This window comes from Protopterus annectens, chromosome 1.part0 (genome assembly GCF_019279795.1).
Source record: "Protopterus annectens isolate FY-2018-M chromosome 1.part0, PAN1.0, whole genome shotgun sequence".
NCBI classification, from domain to species: Eukaryota; Metazoa; Chordata; order Ceratodontiformes; family Protopteridae; genus Protopterus; species Protopterus annectens.
Window position 1 is genome coordinate 1,780,179,868 of NC_056725.1, and position 24,671 is coordinate 1,780,204,538.

A 24,671-nucleotide genomic window follows, 5' to 3' on the forward strand; every position below is an offset into this window, starting at 1 on the left:
TGCTTCTTTTTACGTAGGGAAAACTAATAGATCACTAAGGGAACGTATGAGGGAACACATTTACTGTATACGTAGAGGTGCTGAGCACAATGCCCTCTCTAAGCATGTTAACAAATGTGGTGTAGGACATACCTTCACCTTTAGGGTTATTGATGTTGTGACACCAACAATAAGACAAGGGGATATTAGGAATCATACCGAGCATAGAGAAAATAATTGGATGATTAGACTTAGAGCTGATAGGGGTAGGGGACTCAATGAACGTGCTACTATTAAGCCCCTACTAAGAAAAAGGAGGATCCCTAAATAATTTTAAATAGTATTAGCTAATGTATTTTCGTGTTTTAAGATTTGTTTTATACATCACTTTTATTTTCATTCTATTTTATTCAAGTCTGTTATAGTAAGTAAATGTCTGAGTTCAGTACAGTAATATAGAGAATTGTTGAGGTATTTATATATATGGTTTGTTTTATATACACAACTTTTTTATATGTATTTATATATATACTCTTCGTTGTAATGATGTAGAGCTCACGTGATGATATGTATTTATTACTAGTTGAGTTTGATTGGACTGTTTGAATCTGAACTGATATATATAGACCTTGTTGTTATTTTGTGTATTGAAGGTCTGATGAAGCAATTTTTGTGAAAGCGCTTACCTCTTGAATAAACACAGTGTTTGTTTTGCCCTGTTTTACCTCGGAGTTTTCTTTTTTGGTGTATTAGCATACGTTATATGTCGCTTTGGTTGTTCCTTCTCTCTGAGGATTTATTTGACTTATTTTAACATTATGTAAAAATATTGATATCTAGGTATTTGCATTCTGGCAAGACAACATTAAGACTTGTGTTTGACCCCATTATTTAAAAATATACATATTTTTCTCCTGACATGGTTTATGAATAAAAGCCTGCAAACAGAATATGCTAAATAACTTCTGAAATAATTTATACAATTTGATGGTACTTACATAAATATGCCTATGGATGAGAATTTTGCAATATGTAAGTGCTTCAATGTAACACAGTGGTAAAGTCCTGACTACAGCCCAGATTATCTGAATTAAATTAGTGGCAAAGTCAACTGTTGGAGTCAATGTGGGAGAAAAAAAAGAATGATGAGGTGTGGTCTGCAAAGATTTGCTTGGTGGGAGGGATGGGGGTGCATGCCTAGGGTGCTGCACAACATTTCCACAACCTGAAAAACTAATGGGACAGTGGTCTAAGAAATTGGTGAGTCTCATGAGGATATCACTCGCAGGGGCAGTGTGCACCCCCTTATAAGAGTGCATTGCACACTCAATCATTAGTACATGACTACCATGCAAAGTGGACAGATAGGGATCAAAAGCAGCCAAAGTGGTGACTCCCAGGTCTGCTCTTCCACTGTGGCATCTGGCATTAACAGTTATGATTGAGGCTGGCAATGCCTGCCCACAGAGGCTAGATCCAAATGAAGTTGCTTCTGTCTGTATTATCAGGGAATTCAGGGGTTTAGGGGTATCATAATGAAAATAGATAACCCCGAACTCAGACTGTCTGCAAAAAAAAAAAGAAAGAAAGAAAGATAAAAAAGATTTTGCAATACTTGCCTGAATATGGATGTAAGAATTTTTATCATTTCATCAAGTGTTTCATGCCACATTGTTGCACAAAGATAAATCGTCACATGCTCTTTTTCTCTGCAGATAAAGAAGTTGTACAATAGTTGGTTAGCATAATCAGTTAACAACTGTATTACCTGCTTTTGTAACTATACAATCAATTTTTTAGACTTTAAACTTAGCAATGACAGAAATATGTGCCCTCATTTTTTTCTATGTGCAGCAACTTTAATTTAAGCAGATTTATGCCCATGGTGTACAGTCATTAAAAAATCCAGCAGTCACATGCTTCAATAAAGTCACATTTATTTATGGAAATAAACAAAACTCACATGAGAAAATATTTTCCTATAAACTGAATGAAGCTTCCAAATGTAATTTACATTATTATTTCTGCATGGTTCTTCCCTATGGTTGAGACACAGCCATGGTACACCAGTGGCTCTGAATGAGTGTTAACATGTGTATGTGCATACTGCCTTGGCCTTATCAGATTGCATAGGAAGTAAGCACTATTAAATGCTGGAAAAAGGTGGCAAGAACATATGTCTTCTTAAAGGTCCATATGGCTTGGCATCTTATGGTCCCCGTGATCACTCGCCTAGAATGTTCTTATGTTCTTATGCAGTGAAACAAATATTGGCACCATGTAGTACTATTTTAAGTAGGAATACTCTGTTCCACGGGACCTGTATGTCTCTCAAGATGGTATGCATCATGGATTATACTCTGTAATAAAGTCCTTTTGATAGGATGTCACATTTTCATTTTTTAAAGCTGTGTTCCTTCTTTGACTGTCTGCACACCCTATATTCCTACCTGTTTAACAATAGTGTACATTTAACTTAGTGGGTCACGTCATTAATCTATGTGTTACCACTACCTATTTTGCCTCCCCAGTTTCACATGTAGCATTACCAGGCACCTCAAACTTTGTTACATGAGTACTTCTTCAGATGTCTATATGACTGCATGTCACAGCTTGAAATTTCTGATTGACATTATGGTGAATTATAGGAATAAATGACTAGCAAACACTTCCATATAACTTTACCCTGTGCCACAGTGTTGCCTGATCCAGTGACTATTTGCCTGTTTCTACAATGCAGTCTCTTGATTTATTGCCATTCTTATTCCTAAGGGATCATTTTAGAAGATGATTGAGTAATTAAAGAAATAAGGGTAGAAGGGCTATTTTAATTCAGGAATATCATTGTTCAACTTTTTTTTTAATTTCTAAGAAGTGTTCATAGGTTCATAGGTTCATAGGTAGGTACTAGACTATTGGCCCTAGGGCCTATACAAGCTTAGCCAAAAAGGTACCCTGGCTTTCGCCACCCAAGAAAATTATATTCCTGTGTCCATGTCGAGCAGAGCCACAGAGGTGATCCCCAGGGTGAATTTCCTATTTCCCATCCAATCATCAAGATTTTTCTTGAAGAGTGCTAATGAGGAGCTTTGTTTGATATAGATAGTTAGCTTGTTCCAGAGTATGGGAAGTCTCTGGGACAGGAATCTATCCCTCCAGCATGTTCTGTTTATTGTGGTGACAAGGTTTAGGTCCCTAGAGCATGTAGCTTGGAGGGATTGGGATTCCTTTAAGTGGAGCATGTCCATCAGCTCTGAGTTTGACATAGCTTTGTATGTTAGGCAGAGATCACCTCTGAGTAGGCGATATGCGACGGAGTAAAGCTGGAGCTTTTTGAGACGGTCTGCATAGGGCATCTGTTTCAGGCCAGTAATCCTCTTTGTGAGGTATTTCTGCAGCCTTTCCAGTTGTTGTAGATATCTTGTGAAGTACATACCAAAAGGGGCATTGTACTCTATAATAGGTCTAATGAGTGACAAGTAGAGTGGAACAATGACCTCTTTTTTTCCTGGATGAGAAACCTTTTGTGATGAGGTGGGCCACGTAGAAGGATTTCCTGACTACTGTGGCGATGTGACTATCAAAGGAGAGACTACTGCCCATCTGTGTCCCAAGGTCTCTTATCACACTTTTGGTGTTAAGTAGACTACCACCTATGTGGTAGCTCCTGGGTACAGAGTTTTTACCAAAGGGGATGACAATGCACTTTTTGGCATTGAGCTTGAAGCCATGGCCTTGACACCAGGCATCTGTCTCAGTGAGGCCCTTTTGTAGGATGTCCACATTGTTAAGAGTTTCAATTATGGCTCCCAGTTTGCAGTCATCTGTGAACTTCATTAGCCAAAGACCTTCTGTGTCAGCCTGTACTTCAGAAAAGTAGATACCAAACAGAAGAAGACCCAGGACTGAACCCTGAGGTACTCCACTTGTCACTGATCAGAAGTTGGACTTGGAGTCTGCTACTTTCACAGTGTGGGTTCTGTCAGTGAGCCATTTGGCAAACTATCTTGTGACATAGAGATTTATACCTAGTTTACTGAGTTTATCTATAATTCCACAGTGGAGAATGGTGTCAAAAGCCTTGGTGAGATCTAGATAGTGTGTGTGAACCACCTTACCCTTGTCTACAGCTTTGATGACTGCTTCAAAGAAGTCAATCAGATTTAGGAGACATGATCTGCCTCTTACAAACCCAAACTGGGTGGGTCCAGAGTTTATAGATTACCAATGTCTTTGTTTATAAGTTCCATGATGATAAGTTCCATGGCCTTGCAGACCAGGCTCATTCTGCTAATGGGGCGGTAGTTCCCAGGGTCCATGGTGGCTCCCTCTTTGTGGAGTGGGATAACCGTTGCTGTACACCATTCAGTGGGCACAAAGCCTGAGGTGAGGCTATGACTGAACATGGTGCCTAGGTGGAGTGCCAGTTCATTCTGTAGTTCATGTAGAACGCAGCCCGGGATGTTATCAGGTCCCATGGATGCTGTGTTCTTGGCTTTGGAGAGTGTGGTTTTTACCTGTGCAGCCGTGATTACAGGAACTTTGCATTCTTCCGGTATAGAGATGGGCCCTTTAGGGGGTGAGGGGGGACTAAAGTTAGCACTGAACCTATCTGCCAGGATATTGGCAATATCAGTTGGTTCTGTATATTTAGTGCCATTGTGCTGTAACTCAGAGCAGATCTGAGTGTTGCCATTGAGATTCTTGACATAGCTATAGAATGCTTTGTGGTTATATTTAGAATCTGTGTCGATTTTGTTTTCATAACTAGCTTTGGAGGATTTTATGAGGTATCTCAGATTCTTACTGAGGCTAACCAGGGAGTTCTTCCAGTCATGGGATTTTACTCTTTTTTGCAACAGTTTCTTTCTTCTGTTGTAGAGTTTGTTTATGGCAGGTGACCACCAGATTGGCTTCCTTTTTTTTGGAGAATAGCATCTTGGTTCTGTTAGGGATAGCACGATCCATGCACTTGTGTAAGTGCTTATAAAGTGCATTTGTGTATCTCTATACTTTGAATTTATCATAGTCAAAAATATATACAATCTTAGATTTATTGTTTTTTTTCATGTGCTTTATTTCTCTAGTTCTGACAACTATCATGGTTCATATAATCATGCTGTATGCATTCCGTTATTCCCTAATAAGAATTGCTGCCCAGGGGGACCATCATGCAGGCAGACATGAGGGTTGCTTGTGCTCAGGCTGGTTTTCTGACAAAGAGGCTGTTTTTTTATATAAGCCAAACCACAATCTAGGTGGGAGTTGTGCTATCCACATCACAACAGGAAACTACAAGGCCTCTTCTTGTGCATTTTCTAATAAAGGTTACTGCCAGGCAGTAGCTTGGTGAACCACAAGCTATCCACTGTCAGGAAGAACACCTTGATGTGACCCTTACTCTGAGGGCATTAAGACTGTATGCATTCTGTTCTACCCACACCCTCCATCCAGGATGCCACATGCGTCATCCCTTGTCACATCTGTCAAGTGCTCAAGCCACTATTAAAATGCAAGTCACATGGACCATAGTCAGGGCATTATCCCACTATGTCACCAGAGATGCATACAAGCTAATGTTTCAACATGTTCAAACCAACGCCACTTTACTAAAAATTTCCTGCCTCACTGTTCACCTGCTTTGTGATGAGCTTTACATTCACCATCTTCTTTATCTATATCTGGCAATGGGTTTTGCTACTCATTTCAATGTAGGGCAGCACAGTGGAGCAGTTCTATGATTGCTACCTCACAGGGGCCTGGTTCAGTTCACAGTCTTCCTGGTGTATGTCTGTTGATCATTAGACTGCTTGTGTGTGTGTGTGTGTGTGTGTGTGTGTGTGTGTGTGTGTGTGTGTGTGTGTGTGTGTGTGTGCGTGTGTGCGTGTGTGTGTGCGCGCGTGTGTGTGTGTGTGTGTCTGTGAGTGTGTGTGTCTGTGTGTGTCTGTGTCTGTATGTGCTTTTCATGTGATGGTCCAGCTTCCCATCCAGATTCTGTCTGTGCCTTACAGTGATTGCTTCCTGGGATAGATATCAGCTTCCCTATACCCAAAAAGTGCATAAAATAGGTAAGAGAAATTTATAGCATGAATGTACTTCAATGCATTCAGCCTGCTATAAGTTTTTCAGAATGCCATCTTGCAAAATAAGGACTTTGAATGGTGAACATTATTTGGAGACACATTAATGTACCTATTCCAGCATATTTTGCTATACAACCTAGGTAGAAAAAACAGAAGGGAACCCACAAAAAGAGTATATTTCTACTCAGATATTTTAGAGCATAATAGTGTGGCAATGAACAATTTTCTTGAAGTGTTTTTGATAATGGACATAATGTCAGTGCCATGTTTCATCAGGTGAAGGTGCAGTGAATCACAGCAAAGGGGATAAGGGAGTTTTACTTTGTACTCACTACTCTGCATTCGCTGAATTGGTATGAATGCATAATGTGATGAGTGCAGTCCCCCATGTGGAGGGTGCAGGGGATGGTTTCTTCCAAAATCATTAGCTTTGTATTATGTATTTATTTAGTTAGCTAAAGGAAGAACCAATAGTGCAGAAGTAACATTTTATATAGGCTGACTTTTTTTGAACTCTGCCATTAGTACAGTGCTACAAACTTACATTTATCTGTCTATACAGGTATGCATCTGTTTATCTAGATGCATATGCTTGTTTTTATGACCATGGTGATTTTCTGCTCTAGCTCTTATTAGTTTCATAATTCCACCAAAATGTTTTCGGTTAAATTTGCATGAATATCTTGAAGCTGCAAAGTCCTAGACCCAATTAAATCCTTTTGTGAGTAGAGTTACACGGAAGTGCCTCTACCTCTCTGCAACTCTTTATCTGCTCGATATACTGACTTGCCTGATATTTATTAGTATAGGACTACTGTATTTCATCAAGACTCTAAGAGGTATGGAAAGCCCTAAAGTGTGAGAAACAAGCTTTTCATTAACGGGAAGAAAATACAATTATTTAAATTTTGCTTAAATATCTTAAGCTGCACTTATAGTGACCTGTGTGGTGATACCTTTATGTACTTTCTGCTCTTTTCCATCTCTTAGCCCAAACGTTGTTTACATGTTTTTAGTTTGTTCTGGAACCTCGGTCTTGCAGCGTTATTTGTAGCTGTGAGAAGTTTGTGTATTACTGCAAGATTTTAGCATTGCTTATACCATACACTGCACATCTATCTCCCTAAAAACAATTACTTGTAAAAGCTTGCTTATTGTATTTTTACCCTGTCTGGGATGTTACTCTTCATTCACAGATGTGGCAGAACTGTGATCTGCTGCCAGATTTGAGCCTCATTTACACATTGGTTAGAGCATTTTTTCCATAAATAGCATTGCTGGTGAATTTATGCATGATCTAGCATTTTACCTTGACCAAAGATAATATCAAAGTATGAACAAAGATAACTGGCTTCAATAATTGGCTTAGTTTATGGTGTCTTCCCAGGGGATTCATTATAAGCATTATCAGACATGATTAACAAACCACATTGCTTTGCAAGGGCTGCTCTGCACCTCTCCCACTAGGCTTCTGAATTTTGTCTAAACTTTATCCACCCTCCTATTACAGTCTTTTTTAGACAATGCCAAATTGACAAACCTACCAAAATAGCAAGTACAACCAAAAGAAACCTAAAGGTTCTACTGTTCAATGCTAGGACCCTAAACAAGAAACTTCACACCCTGCAAGCTCTCCTTAATTTGGAGAATATAGACATATGTGCCATTACCAAGACATGGTTTAAATCCTCAGAAAATACTCCAGCAATGCAAGGCTTCAGTGCCATCCACACATTTTGACTATAAGCTGCATAGATAGGGAAAAAGGTTGCAGAGTCTCAATTTACATTAGTAATAGCTATACCTCTAGGCTGGTTAAATGGGATGATGCCTTGGAGTTTATCCACATGCAGATCACCATAGATAAAGTCCCATACCACATCGTAGTGAATAATTAGGTCAACCTCTATGTCCCAAGAATCCCATAACTTAAACCTAGACCTACTGTAGACACTCACCATTAAACCAAGTACTCTATTCATGGGACAATTTAATTACCCGTATAGACTGGGAAACATGCAATACCCCAAACTCACAAGCACAATGTTTCTTGGACTTTATTAACACAAATACACTTGACCAGGTAGTGTGCATACTCAGCAGAGGTTCAAGCATTCTGGAACTGGTACTTACCAATATGGGAGAATGCTGCACACCCCCCAGTGTCATGTCCTCACTGGTGAGGTCAGACCACAAAGCTGTCTCCTTCAAAATAAAAATCAGCTTGGTGATCCCAGCAAAACTTGTAATAGTTAGGATCTATTCCAAAGCAAACTATAACCTATTATGTGATATTTTGTCAAAATGCAATGCTCTTCCTAACCCCGAGTTCACAGACGTCTATGCAGAATTGTTCACAGAGACCCAGATCCCGGAAAATCCCTCTTTTGTGGAATAGTCTTCTCTTGGATGTAACACAAAGTAGTCCAGACCCTCTTTAAACACAACCTGGACAAATGGAGGGTCAATCATAAAAATAGCCCAGGTCTGGCCACTCAAGCCCACAATGGAAGGGGTCAAAAAACAAAGCTAGATATCAGTTATTCATCTTGATGTGTACCTACAGTTTAGGATAATGTGGCTAGACAATAATTGATAACCCCGCTACCTTGTGTCATTCAATAAAGCATAAAACAAAAAAAAAATTATGTTTACATACACAGGAAGATTTAATAAGAATTACCACAACAGTTAAGAGCTTTTGTCTTTACACAATCAAAGACTTCATGAGAACAAAGAATTATTGACATTACTTCCTTAAATAACATTCAAATCAACAAATTTGCATTTCAAAACACAGTACACGTAAAAGGATCAGACTTTAAAATACAGCTAATAGAAATAGTTTCATTCAGACCAAGTGAACTGTAAGCATAGGTTTTTAATTGCCCAAGAAGTTCTCTCATTTCTAACAGTTCACTATATACACCACCTCTTGAATTAATTAGCAACCTTTCTATCCCAAAAAATAAAGTATTGGATACTTTCATAATTTATGTAGTGAACTGCTGTCCCCCATGTTCAGTTTTGATTAACCATTCCCCATAAAGGTTCTCTGTGACATTTGTGATTTTTAGAGGTGATTTATATATGTCCTCTTATATATTACTTCAACATGCATTTTATCTACCATGTTCTCGTGGCAATAATCCTATGGACATGTTGATTTTATTTCAGCTAATTCTCATCAGATGCAATCCAGAAAGCCCTGTTCAACCTTAAGACAGTCAAAACTGTTAAAATCGACCATCTTCCTAATAATGTATATAAACTGTCTTACTATCTCCAGTATAAGAAAATAAACTCACTGTTTTGCTGAAATCACATAAGCGGTATTGCTCTAGTAAATGCTTAATGCAAACTGTTTCTTCAGTCTAAGTCACCTGCTCTAATATAACACAAATACTGTTTAATATATTTATAACATAAACACTGCTTACCTTCGTTCATATGTACTGGCATCAGAACAGCTGTGTTGCATTCTTGTATTTAGCAGCATGGACTCATTTATAAAAGCTGCTTCAAACATACGTCGGACAAATAGCTGACTTGTTCTCTGTATTCGGTCGATCTTCATTTTCCAGACGTAAGCAGTAGACAAAATAAAACCCATCCACCAACTGACCACAGCTACTGTTAGCAGTGCAATGGATGTGGCCTGTTGGTCTTGCCACTCAATTGCTGTCTTATTGCATATACTTTGAATGATCCCTGAGAAAATTATTTCCATTTGTTGACTGCTGGTCAAGGAAGGTAAAGTTGAATTGCAGACATCGGCCAAGGTAATTGTCAGATTTGCAGCAAATGAAATGTCCTGAGCAGCTTTATAATTTAATCCAAAAACAATTAAGAATGAGACAAGCACCACGGGTGATGTGAACAACATGGGGAGGATAAAACTGCTTCGTATAGTATGCATTTTGCAAGCTATAACCCCAAACCAGTGACAAAGGGCAGATGTACCAACCTGAATAGCAAAGAGGCTAAGGGCTAATTTTACATCTTCTATATCAGTTGTGGTGATATCATTCCACTTCATATTAGCAAGAGGCACATACCCGCCTACAACAGCTGCAATAACTACTATTCGAGTAATACTAGTACATATGTTGGTGATATTTCTAGAGTGCATTAGTTGCTTTCGGATACTTTGTATGGTTTCACTCTTACTAAGGGAAGTGAAATTCTCCCACCAGTTCAAAGAACTCAAAACAATTGCACCAGCAGCAAGCCCTATGTACAGATTCTTGTCTGAGAAGTCTTTTCCGTGGGATAATGAATTCACTACTCCAAAACACACAAATCCAAGAATAACGAAGACAAGGGACAGCAGTGGCCTCACAATAACTGCGGACAGGCTTCTAATTTGGAAGGCCAGTTGTAGAACTGAGGGTAGGAAGCAGACACTGCTCAGAATGAAGGTGTTAGTTATAATATCAAAGTAAGGCATGGTAGCTATGGTGAGCAGTGCAGTACCAAATGCTATGAGTCCTTCGATAACACACACCTAGGAAAATTAAACAGAAAGGCATTAGGAGAGCTATGCTTTTTATTTTTTTACGCTAAGTCAGTCCTCTGTGTTGTGGCTACTCACATGACTCAGGAAACTCACCACTCTGAATGCCAATTTTAAAAATGGTAGAAGTGTGATATATATATATATGTATGTATGTATGTATGCAAACATATTTAACCATTCATTCACTCATTCATTTATTCCATTCTTTCATTCCTTCACTTATTTACTTATTTTGATGAGTACAAAGTCCAAAGTGATAGAGCTTATCTGCAAATGAAGGCCAATGAAAAAAGCTTCAGAAATATTTATTTTATTAACAAAAAGTCACAACACCCTAAAAATCTTATAGACACATAAATGAATATACAAATCTGAGTATGCAGTCAGTACAAACACAATGAATATGGTAGGCACATGTGAATGGCAAATAACAGCTAGAGAAATTTATAAATACATTATATATAATGGCAACAACTGAAGTGTGATACTTCATGTACCTTTTAAGATTTCTGATCTAAACTCAATTTGCAGATGTTGGTGTGGCTATTTCACTTGAGAGTTACAGAGAATCTGCTACATCCAAAGCCACCTGTGCTTAAAAAATGAAAATAAATATAATTTTGCTCTTCTGCTCATTATTTTTACTGTACTTCATAAGAATCCTGCATTAATTGTAAAATTTCAGTTTCAAATTTAACTGTTTTGACTGCCGTTGTAGTCCTTAATTACATTGTGCCTGCAAGTTTTTTCAAGGCAGTAGTATCTAGATTGTGTGGTTTCCCTGCACTTGAGCTCTAAAACCAACATGTTTACGTTAAGAGGGTTTTCTGACTGCATTCCTGTGCCAGAAGTGTGCTGTAGTAAACCGATCTGAGTTGGGGCTGCTGACTGAAAGCTTATTGCCTGTAGGCCTTGCTGCTGTAAAACTTCTTTTTCTGATTCTATCTAAGCCCAATATTTGTGCTAGGTTCCTCTCCATGCTGCAATGGTTAGTAATCCCCAAATGCTTTCAAGTTAAGTATTCCCTTACAATAACTATCTCTGCAACCTTCTTCAGTCCCTCTGTTGCTCTAGGAGTATCAGAGTTGCATGCAGAACAGCATTGCCCTGTTGGATAGCTACAGTTCACACTGAGTATAGCACACATTCTTTGTCTGTGTGCTATTATCCAAGTCCAGCTGAATGTCACCACTCTTCTCCCTGGTTAAACCCACAGTAAAAACCTGAAACCATGGATAGGCACTTTTCTGCTATATCTATGGCCAGCCTGGTAAACATGGACATCCTGAGGCAATGTAGCAATTGTCTCATGTATACTGACAGACACCTAATTCTGAAACAAACATACACAGTATGTGAGAGATGCAGTTACACTATGAAAATTGAGACATGAGTCTCACATACAGACAAATCAAATGACAAATTGGGTATCAGCACAAGCACATCATTTCCCTCACTAATAAAATCTCAAGACATAAACCCACATATGCAGAGGTACTCAGAAGTAACTTACAAAACCTCAGAGGCCTCCCATACACTGTCCTCAGAATCCACAAGCAAACAAAACCATTTCAACACCAACCACTACACAGAAAAATACACATCACAGTGTCTCCACAAGCAAGCCCCTAAGGGAAAACACCACACATTCAAACATCTTGGTCATAAAAGACTCCATTGTGAGACATATGGATGCCCCCTCACCAATTTGGATAAACAGAGGGTTACAGTCAGTTGTCTGTCAGGAGCCAGGATTCACTAGAGCATGCAGTCATTGAGGTCACTAAACACCTAAGTACCAGTATGACTCAGTCATTGTTCATGTGGGTGTGAATGACCTGAGATGTTCCTCCCTGGACTACATATGAAAAGAGACATGATGGACCTCTCTGAATATGTGTCACAGGCTGCTATGACCCCTGCAATAAGCAGCATTCTAACCTCGCCAAGAATTATATCACAATACAAACAGAAAATAATTGACTTCAATAACTGGCTTAGCTACTGGTGTCATCTCAATAAGATCCACTATTTGGTAGCTTGGGATGACATTACTGAAAGACCATGCTGCTTTGCCAGAATTTGCCTGAATCTGTTGCTGCTAGGTTTTGAATACTGGCCAAGGCATAAGCACTCCCATAGTGTGTTTTTTAGGCAATGCCAAGCCAACAGACCTACCAATGCAGCAGATTCTTCTAATGCCACTTGACAGTACTACTGCTCAGTGCTAAGAGTTTTAACAAGAATCTGCACTGCTAGGAAGCTCTTCTCACCATGGAATGCGGATATCTATGCAGTTACAGAGATGTGGTTCAAGGCGGCTGTGGAAAGCACCCCAGCAGTGCAAGGCTACAATACTTATCACACATTCAGACCACCCTCCGAAAAGGAAAAAAATGAAAGGAAGAGGTGTTTCCATTTATATAACAAAAAAAAAATCACATGATGACTCACTTGAACTACTCCATGTCCAGCTCACCATAGGAAAACTCTCCTACCCAATCATCACTAGCTACAGGAACCATGAAAACCACTCCGCATGCTTGGAGTTACTAGTCACTTACCATTCAGCCCAGCACAATACTCATGGGTAAATTTAACTGCCTCTCCATAAACTGGGAAACATACTTGACCACTGACATGCAGGCTCAGAGATTCCTAGACTTTGTCAATGCAAATGTTCTGGGACAGCTGGTCTGCACTCCCACAAGAAGCTCAAATATCCTTTGTATAATAGTAAAAAACAGCGGAGTATTGCACCCCTCAGCACATTGTCCTCATTGGTAAACTGAATCATAAATTGGTCTCCTTTGAAATAATCATTAGTCTCAACAAGCAAATTAGGGAACTAGTCAATTTTTCAAAAGCAAAATATGAGGCTAAAATAGCCTCCCAAGCAATGCATAACCACAAAGCATTTTTAGTTATGTCTGAAATCTTAAGGGAAACACTCAACAATGTGCTGAGTTGGCTGTAGATGGCACTACCTTATACTCAGCCAGAAAAAAATAGTAAACTTGCTGGCCAATAAATTCAGCTCAAATTTCACCCCTTCAGCACCACCGATCACTCCATATGAAATACTCCCTAACATTTCTTTGCCTGTTATAAAATTTTGTCACTTTACTCTCTAAAGCTAGAAACAAGGCAACAATGGGTGCAGATAGAATCCCAGGGTGCCTATTAAATAGCCTGAAACATACCTAGCAAACCCACTCAGATCTCTATTTAAACACAGTCTCTAACAACCTTTGCCCCAGCAGAGTGGGGGACAGCCACAGTCATCCTTCTGCTCAAAGTGCAACCATCAACAGACCCAGGAAACTACCAACCTATAAGTTTGACTAGCCTCATATGCAAGGCTATGGAAAGGATAATCATAGATCTGACTAACAACAATATATGAAATCTCCAGACTCTAGACCCAATCCAGTTCGACTTTGTCAAGGGCAGGTCCTGCTTGCTCAATCTGGTGGATTTCTTTGAAAAGTGCACCAATGCCATAGATTAGGGTAAGGCAGTGCATACACCCTACCAAGACCAGGCCAAGGCATTTGACACAATACTTCAATATGGTATTATAGATAAACTCACAAAATTAGCCAAATAGTTCACTGATATGACATGTTGTTAGATGGTGGAATCGACATCCACCAAGGGTCCAGTCACCAGTGGAGTACCACAGTGCTCAGTGCTGAGCCCCCTCCTGTTTGGGACATACTTCTCAGATGTCAATGCAAATGTAGATGGCCTGAAACTAAATGTTAACAAGTGCATAATAATCAAATACCCCTGCAAATTACAGCATTGACAGCACCCACCTAAGACTGGACTCAGTAGTGAGAGCTCTAGGTACTTAGATAGATAGATAGTAATCTGAACTTTGACCACCATGTGTCCACAGTGGTGAGGAAATTATTCTATGTGGTTCAGCTTATAAGTAATGTCATGGGCATGGCATCCAGATCTGAGGATGTCATCAAACTAGTGTACTTGGCCCACATTAGACCAATAATCAATTACAATGCACCCTTTGGTATGTACGTCACCAGGTACCTGCAACAGCTGGAGCACCTTCATTGGTTTATCACCAAAAAATACAGGGTATAACCAACATGCTCATATGTGGACCAATTAAAAGCCTTATCACTTTATTCAGTTTCCTACCAATTACTGAGGACTGATCTGTTCCTGACCTATGAGGCAGTCTCAGACCCAACCCTGATGGAAATGTTTCATATTTACAAAACTAACTGCATGAGGGTTACCTGCTCTAAAGATCTAAACCTGATCTTTGACATGATTAGATCATGCTGGAGAGACAGATATGTGTCCCAGAGATTGCCCCTTCTATTCACATGAAGCAGATCCCATCCCTGACTATCTTCATAGAGCAATGGATGGGAAATAGCAAATTCATTCCTGGGGTGGTGTCTATGTCCCTTATGGACAGAGGTAGCCTGTAAAAATTGTCAAAACCCTGCTTGCTGACCCTTGTTAACTTTCCCTAGGGATATAAAACTGGGTAAAATCTGGTTAAAACTGTATAAGCTTGTAAGGCCTCTTGAGCCATTAGCCTAGTAATTTTCTATGAACCTATAAGCAAAAACAATAGCAACACTGTAGTATGTGTATTGAGACAGTGAATGCAGATAATGAGCTCATAGCAATAGAATATACAAACAATAGTAGAGGAGTGAGCAACAACTTTGTTTTTGGCAAATGCAAGTAAAACACATAATTTAGACAATGACAGCTGTGCAGTGATCTGTAGTTTATTGTGAAAGGTATTTCATTTTAAGCAAGCAAAAAATGATCAGCATAAAACAGAAGGTGTAGTGATAGTAAAAGTGATGTTTTTCTTGGTAAATGCAAGAAAATTAAAAACATATAGTATGTCCAGTGACACTGGGTAAGCTGAAATAGTACTAGACAATGGCTGTAAGATGGTTTAGCTGGCTTCAACAACAGAAATGATATAGAAAAGCAAGGCAGAAAAACCATGGATAAATATGTAATGAACTTTTATGGAAGAACATGCAGTAAAAGAAGATGAATAGGAAACAGGGGTTAGTAATTACATGGACTGTGATAATGGCAGTGATAGAGGAAGCAAGACTGAAGATGCAAAAAATGAAGGAATGTAGGAGAGGGGCCTAGCAAGAAGTGAATGAATGTAGGAGAGGGGCCTAGCAAGAAGTGAATGAATGTAGGAGAGGGGCCTATCAAGAATGTAAAGAATGTAGGGGAGGGGCCTAGAATAATGACAGAAGAAAATGGAAAGAATTGTAAAGAGAAGGATGAAAGTTAATGTAAAGTTGCAGAGAGACTGGAAAGCTAAAGAGGGGTTGTGATATGTGGTCATACAGTGGTTATATTATGAATAAACTGAAATACATCTACAGGAATTTTAAATCCTGACTCTTTACACCATAAACATCTTGAAATGAAGGAAGAAAAAAGGCATCTGGGACACACTTCATTAAACAGGGTATGCTGATAAATATAGATTAAGTCATATCAATAAGCCCAATTAAAAACTGGTAATCAGCGATAACTAAAATCAGACACAACAGATGCTTTCACTGAGAACAGAAATAGCAGGAAGCTGTGAACATAACTATGAGAGGATATTGCAAAGAAGCTTTAGAACATAATACAGGTCAGATCATTTCAATCAAGACACATTTATTTAAAGCTTGCATTGTTTCAAGTTCCAAGGAGTCCACATTGTTTTGCTATATGCACTGCATTTGACTCAAAGATGCAGTTGTTCATGAAAAAGTGCACTGGTGCATGGAAATCAGGGATTCTAGTGGCTCTATCCCAAGAGAGATGTTGCACTAGTGCATGTACTGCTATACAAAATGACAATCTGTAGTCAAACAACTCCTGCTGATTCCATTATCAGCAGTCAGATTAGCTGTCAATGTTCCCTCAATCATATAATGACCACTTATTCATGCGTCATGAATCTTGAACAACAAAGCAGATTTGTCCAGTTTTCTGGGGTTTTCCTTACTAATATTAATGGACATTTCCATACTGGAGTAATACCTTGTACAACTGACTCATTGTTTTTCTGATTTTACTAATTTCTCTTTTACCAAAATCCACTGATTTTATGCAGGGGCCAATTTCATGAATGCATAACACTGGAGAAGGGGCATATTCCATCTTCAGCATTCTGTGCTACAGCCATAATGAGTGACAGCTTGGTAATTCATTAGGAGATGAATATTACAGAACTTCATTAATTCAGTGTTGTTGGATCACATATGAGTCTTACAGGGTCATCATCAACAGCTGACACAAGCCCTTAATTTTTATTGGCAAATAAGGAATGGAGGTAGATTGCAAGGCCTTTCTTTAATATCACATACACACACACAAACACACACACTCACACATACATGCACACCTACAGCCAGCTTCGAGTTGACAATCTACCCACCATATATCATTGAAATGCATAAGGGATACAATTATCCATGAACAAAAAAGAACTTGCATGAACACAGGAAGGACGTGCAGGAGCCACATAAAGGCATCCCTGCCAAGAACCAAACATATGAACCTCCTACTGTTAGGTGACACTGATACCTGCACTGAGACCAACACTGGGCATTTGTGATCAGTGTTCTAACCCTGTTAACAAATTTAAATAAATAAGTGTTCAGTGCAACACTTTGGCATCCATATATCATACATGCACACATATGCATATTCAGTATGCACAGTGAAATTATGTTAAGCATGCATCAGAATCAATAAACTGTCAATATTTTTAAAAGGCATTGTTTGCAGGGCTTTTCATTTGCATGCCTCTTGTGCCATTTATGGAGGCTTTTCCTGTATACACATGCCTCTAAATAAACATACTTTAATTTTGCTTGAATACAGGAAAGTGCGCAAAAGCACTGCTGAAAAAGGCCTTTGATGGAGTAGTTCACTAACATAGTTAAATATCTGTAAATCATCCTAAAATCCTCAAGTAGCAACCTAACATCCTAATAACCTCCTGTAAGCTTGATGGCTATTTCACCAAACTAAAACCTGCCCATTCCCATGCCCATGTTTTCCTCAAACCGTCTTTAAATGTGTAAACGGACTGGTATTGACTTTAAATGTGTAAACGGACTGGTATTGACTTGTTTTTTTTTTAAAGTCATAGCAGCTAATGGCTCATAAATCTGCTGTATTTGATACTAGTGTTAACATACATTATGGCTGATTATCTCTCTGTACGTACTGGCTATACCATCAGTATGGTTCATGTAGAGTGTCAACAAAGACAGGATCTCTCATGGCCCAGAGAATATGGTATAGATCCCCCTCAGGAGGTGGTGAGATGGAGACAGGGCAAGCAGCTTTTAAAGAGTAACCAGGTTGCCAATCATCCTTACTCTTTTAATGAGGAACATTTCAACCATCTAGTGCTGAAACCTGATAATTAAAGGTTGGATTCCAATATATTACTGCATCAGGGACCTTTGTGGAAGAATCTATATTAAGTAGTTTGTTCCCTGTAACCACATGCTTTCCAAATGTTACTTTGCTACGTGTGCTACTTATGTTGATATTAAAGACCAAGGCAATATTTCATTTCCTGGAATTGGATAGGCCAATCCCTTTCTGGGAAAATATTTTATCAGGGAGAGTGCAATGCTACCCATTTTGAATGCTCAGAAAATTTAGTGATGTGGAGGCTAATGTTATCAAGTCATGTGTCTGAAAAAGAACCGAAAAACAGATGTTGAAAAGAAGTTAACTAAGAACTGCGTCCTGTGGCATCCATTTAGGAATTTTAAATGGTAGGGAGCATTGACCTCTATCAAATAAGTGCCACTGGAAAGATAGTTGACTAACTAACAGAACAGATGCACTGAAAATAAATTCATTAACACTGTTTAGAACATGTTCCCAGGGCATTATGTTGGTCCCAGTATCAGAATACTTTATGTGAACACTTAAACCCTCCTCTAGGGCAGTTTTAACCTCCCCTGAAATGGTGATATATATTATTCTCTTACTGAACCCTTATTATTTCACACCTATAAGCAAGCAATCACCTCTGACCCTCTGACCATGTCCTATTCTTACACTGTAGAGGCAATCTCTGGGCCATAATCATCAAGCCAATGTCCATTCTCATTATGCATCTCCGGTCAGTAGGACTGCAGAAAGGCAAAGTAAGTCAGGACTAGGATGAATTTATGGCCACCCAGACAATGGTCAATGTTTGCTGCAAAGGGGATAAGGGTATTACTCTGTTCTTTATGCAATATAAGATTATTTCAGAAATGGGGGAAGCTCTGAGCAATAAATGTACCCCTCCAGTATGTGTTATTTATTAACCGATGGAGTTTAAATGCTCATATATGCTAGGTTATATAAATACTATTTGATGGCATCATTATTATTTGTTGAGGTGATGGAATGTTTGTGTGTTTCTGAAGCCATTTATTTTCTGGAATTGTAAATGATTTAATATCATAGAATGTCAGACATAAAGCACCTTACAGTAGTTTGTAAGAGATATAGTATAGGGATATAGCTTCAAGCTTGTCTTGGTAGTTGAGAATCTTTAGTTCAGTCATCTTTTTAGGACCAGAGAGTCTGTGTAGTTGTGTAATATGATTGGATAGATATATACTAAATGGGCATTTATATTATATTGTTTCTCTGATCAGAGCATAGTATAGAGGAACAATAACTTACATTGTCTTGGATGAAATATCTTTAGATATTAATTGTGCAAGACAGTCTTTCCTGACAACTGTTACTGCATGGTCGTCGAAGTATAAAATATTGTCTTTGAAGGTATCAAGACCTCTGGTATTTGCATCTCTGTGGAATAAGGTGTCCATATACTGTAAGCTGCTGCTGATCATTTTTTTTCATATGATGCAACTCTGTACTTCTTCCATTTAATTTAAACTCATTTCTAATTCAACACTGATTTATGTGGTTTAGCCCTTTCTGTAGTAACATGTTATAGGATACTGTCCAAATAACAACATTCTGGTTACAGTCATCAAATATTTAGTTAGTCACATATTTATTTAGCTTATTGGTTTTAAGATCCCAGAAGTAGATGCCAAATAGAAATGGTCCCAATGCTGAGCCTTTAAGAGCACCAATAGTCAAGATTTGGCTTTCTAAGGTGACCCTTACTACATTAGGTACTTGGGTTCTATCTGCCCATTTGCCATCTATCTTCCTCCTTAACAGTCTACACTTAGTCTTTTAAGCTTATTTTTAACTCTAGCATGGGCAACAGTGGTCTTGTGCATTTTTAGGTATGCTACATGAGCTGCACTGCTGCTATTGATAGCTTTAGTGACTTTGTTGAAGAAATTTATTAAAGTAAATAACCATACTTTACCTTTGACAAAACTATGTTATTGTAAGGAGTCCCACACAATAAGATTTTTATATCAGATACATAAAGGATTATTGGGATTTACTACTTAAGGCAATATCAGTTTGTTAGAGATGGAAAGTTCATGGTTAGCATTAATGAGCCATAAAGAAAGGCATATCAAATAACTAAAAAATCACTATGGGCAAATCAGAATTAGTTACAATATTTGGTAAAAATTCAACTTTGGCAAACAAGAAATATAAAACTGTCAAATACATTTCAGAAGTACTTAAAACAATTATTAATTAGCCCACATCTGCAACAAACAAACCAATAGATATGCATCCATGTCGATTATATAAATGATGTAGCTCGACTGACCATGGACCCATGTTAAATCTATAGTGTCAGAATAAAACTTTTGGGGTTAGACAGCATTACACATACAATAGTGTTTTTGTGGTGTATTTTGCAAGATGTGTTACAAGTAATAGCTTCAATGTGAGTAAAACCTCACAGGAGCTGTCATATGTAATAAATTACAGCAATAATGCCCTTTATGGACACAGCACTGATTGCTCACACTTGTGTGTTCTTTGACATTGATCCTGCTGATTATAACTGTAGAGGGGTGATTGCAATAATGCTTTTGAAATTAAATAATTACTCTGGTGATTGCTGTTAGCAGCACGTACATTTTCATTGTCCTAATGAAGTCTTTAACATCAAATGCTATCTGGAAATATTAGCTGCACAGTAAATATGATGGCATTTTATATTCATTTGAGACATTTCAGTGATGATTTGTTTTTTTATTTGGGAGGGTTCTGAAAAAGAACTCTTAGATTTTATTAAACATGAATGAATCCACAAGTTACCTTCGATTGACATTTAATTATAGGAAGGACAACATTAATTTTTGGACCCGAATGTGTATAGATCCAGCAATGCTTTAAAAGTTAAAATTAATAAAAAGGAAGTGCAAGTTAACAGCTATCTCCACTACAATAGTATGCATAGGTTTAGCCTAAAAAAACATAGTGATGGGGCAATTCAATAGAATAAGCAGGTTAACAGATGAGGCAGTATTTTTTGAAAAAGAATGTGAAGAACTTGAAAGGAAATTTCAAGAAAGAAGGTACCCCAAGGACATTATTAACAATTCTTGGATGGAAGTAAAAAATGTAAGGGAACATACGGTTAGCAAATACAAATAGCAAGTCAAAAGAACATGAAAAGGATTTTTCCCTAGCATGTGTTTTAGACAATTCAGTAAAATCAAAGGAATCAAGAAATTAAAAATGTTATGGGGGAGATCCTGTCTTTGTCTCTAAAAGAGGAAAAAGTTTAAAAGACTTTTTTAAGAAAAGGAATTTATACTCAAGTATGCCTGATGTTTGGAAACATGTAACAGTTGTAAGTTATGTCAATATATGAAAGAAGTTAAGACTTTTTTAGTGACAGCCAGACATTTTGAAATTAGGTTGAATAATTTGTACAATTGCAGGTCCAAATATGTGGTATACATGGCTCTGTGTAAATTATGTCCAGCATTCTATATAGGAAGAACCATTAGAGAATTGTACATGTGAGTGAATGAACATATAACAGCAGTAGACAAGATTGATGTAAGCAATGTCTTGGCAAAACATGTTAAGCAAAAACATTTTTTAGAAAAAAAATAAGACGTTTCAAATTTGTAATAATTGATGAAGTTAATGGTTTTGATCATAGGTTTGATACAGAAGATGAATTGGACTAAAAAGAATATTTCTGGCAAATCAGGCTGAATGCATGTGTATGCCCTGGTTTAAACGATAGGGAGAACTTTAAAGCTGTTCTTAGAAGGAAAGGGTTAAGGCATTAAGTGCTTTGGGTCACGTTATTGTTATTAAGTATTTAAATAGGTGTGTTCATTATACAACTTGGTCTGAAGAAGTTCCATGAAGGGAATGAATGTGCTTACCAGTTGGATTTTTAATGTCAATTTGTGTTTTTAGTTCTTTTTTATTATTTTTTTATTATATTCATTTGCATTGCATTTATTTGTAAGGTTTTTATGGTTGTTTTGTGACAATTTTTTGTCATATGTTTTACAGTGATGTAAGTTGTATTCTACTTTACTGGCTGCTTGAAAATGTTTTTTTTTTAATTATGATGAAGTTCTTAATATTTGGAGAAAGAAAGTGCTAAAGTTTTTATTAAACAGAGTTTCCACAATTATGACCTTCTTTCTTTCAGTTTGTTTCAGTAATATTTCTTGTTTTTTGTCTGGCAGTTACATCAGGGTGTCTTCTCTTGTAAGGGCAGCACCTCATGTAGTATATTAGCCTTTCCTACATCAGAAAGGACTATGGTCTGAGTACCAATATAATGCTTCATCTCCCATGGAGTGGAATGTACACTATATGATTTATCACCATAGAAACAATGGATAGGCCAGACCTGTTCCTAATACTATGTACACTTTTTGTGTCCCTCATTTTGGGCCTGTATAAACAGGTGATCATAAATTGTTCCCTGTCCAACTTAGTACAAAACTGTATGTCAAATTACTGAATTGCCACAACGACACTGCTATTTGAGAAAGTCTGTAGTGCTAACCTTCACTGCTAGCAGATCCTGAGAATAGTTTTGTGCACTGCCATTGCCCTTTTAGGAGTCAGGCAAATAGAGCTCTGAGAGGGTCCATTTATAGAACTATGTACCTGAGGTTCTGTTCTTGCTTACTAAGATGTCATCATTGGTAAGTCTTTCAGAACCACAAGATAAGAACTAGGAAAAGTTGGGTGCTAACTAATGTCTTCAAATCACACCTCTCAACCACTTTGCACAAGAAATCTAGACAAAGCCTAAAATAATGGGGGGGATAAAGGCCCAGTGTCATATTAATCCATGTTTGAGAAAGTCAGAGAAAGAGATATTTTAAAATGGCTTCATGCCTTCTGACTAAGGACTTGCTAGTCAGTAGAAATCAGGATTTTTATATGATATGGTTATGGGATGTTTGCATGCTATTTTATATAGTACAAGGTGAACAAATAATGTTATAAATTCAGTTAACTGTTATGCTTTTCTTACATAAGCTGTGAGCAAATGGAGTATGCTTCACGGAATGGCCACACAATGCTGCCATTAACTACAGGAATGCTATTAACACACAATGTTTTAATAATATTTGCATTGTTGAAGTAAATCTTAAACCTAATCATGTAAAAATACAGAGTTAACTCAGTTAAAGTAATTTTATTTAATTCTCTTATCCGTCATCCCATCTCAAAATCTATTTAGTATTAGACTATTTTTTGACAAGAAAATATAAACATTTCTACTTACCATGATTAGAACCAGGATTGGTGGTGACTGTGATGGTTTGAATAGGATCTTCCATATTGACTTAAGAAAAGTTAGTATGGATGGTACAACTAGTAAACATCCAATAATGAGGACACCAAATGGCTTACTGTTAATTCCTGTAGAGTCTGTGTTTGTAAAAGTAATTAGCAGTAAGAGAGAAGTCTGAAAAAAAAATCAGTACATTATTTGAGAAAATACATGTAATGATATTCTGTGTATTGTCTTATAAAGGCACAACTGAAAGTAACATTAGTAATACACTAAAACATCGTGTGCTGCTGCATTACAAATAATAATTATTGATTTAAATGTTTAAATTCAATGACTTGGAGGATACAAAGATACCAGCATCACTTCCCATAATACAATTGTTTAGTATTTTCCCAGATTTTTTATGACCTCTTAATCTGTTTCATAAAACTTTAAGAAAATTGGAATTTAGGTAACAGATCATTTTAACCATCAGAAGAGATTCACAGGAAAATTTCACACCTTGTGAAATGATGGCAATTTAGTCTTGAGCTGAATAAGTTACTGTTAAGTAAAGCAAGCAGCTAGACAGACAGACAGGCAGACATATACAAAGGAAGATAGGCTGACAGATAGGCAATCAAATAAAAATTAAATGAATGCAGGGCAGATAGGCAAATAAACAGGCTAACAAATATATAAGTGAACAACTACATAAATAGATGCATACATAAAAGACTGTTGGGAAAGAAGAAAGTAAAATATATACCCTATCAGCTACCCACATGTATCTACCTGCATGCATGTAAGGTAAGTACCTTAACCATTATGCCAACCTCACACATATTCATGCACAATTAGGTTATTGTTAAGATAGTAGTTCAGGTTTGGGTTGTGCAGCTCTTTTTTCAGGCATTGTTTTGTCCTAGAATGTCTTAATTATCTGTTTGAATGAAGACTGAGACTATTAATGAAGGAATTTCTCAGGACTGGTATTACTGCTAGCATAGGCATTTCACCTTTCTATGTTAAATAAATGACACCTAAATGATCTGTTTGTCTAATCGTATACAACACATATAGTACTCTGGTCTACTTAGTTAAAACAGCTCAATGGCATTACACTGGGCAGAACAGACTTTTGACAACAAAATGCATATGTTCAGCATTGGTCAACTTTCATGATCCCTCCAATATGTATGCAAGGACAAATATCGGTCTACCATTCCATGGCTAGGAGGTAATTCACATTGATCCTCCTAAATAAGAGGCTAGACTATTGGATAGTTATCCTCTAAGGACCAACCCAGTCTTAATATTTTCCAAGGAGACTGAGTACTGTACCCTCTGTATAACTGGAACAAACCCTCAGCCCCCTTTTTAAAAATGGGACTAC

The 24,671-nt window shown here is 37.7% G+C and overlaps 1 protein-coding gene across 1 annotated transcript in view; it reads right to left on the minus strand.

Moving 5' to 3' along the window:
- LOC122805586 (chitin synthase chs-2-like) overlaps positions 1 to 23,365 on the minus strand; it is a 100,642-nt gene extending 77,277 nt beyond the window's left edge. The window contains exons 1-3 of the mRNA XM_044075855.1: positions 23,285 to 23,365; positions 9,519 to 10,569; positions 1,599 to 1,686 (exon numbers count right to left, since the gene is read on the minus strand). Coding sequence (XP_043931790.1) covers positions 1,599 to 1,686; positions 9,519 to 10,569; positions 23,285 to 23,287 — 1,142 coding nt within the window. The 5' untranslated portion in view covers positions 23,288 to 23,365. The remainder of the gene's footprint in view (positions 1 to 1,598; positions 1,687 to 9,518; positions 10,570 to 23,284) is intronic.
- Positions 23,366 to 24,671: the final 1,306 nt, after the last annotated feature.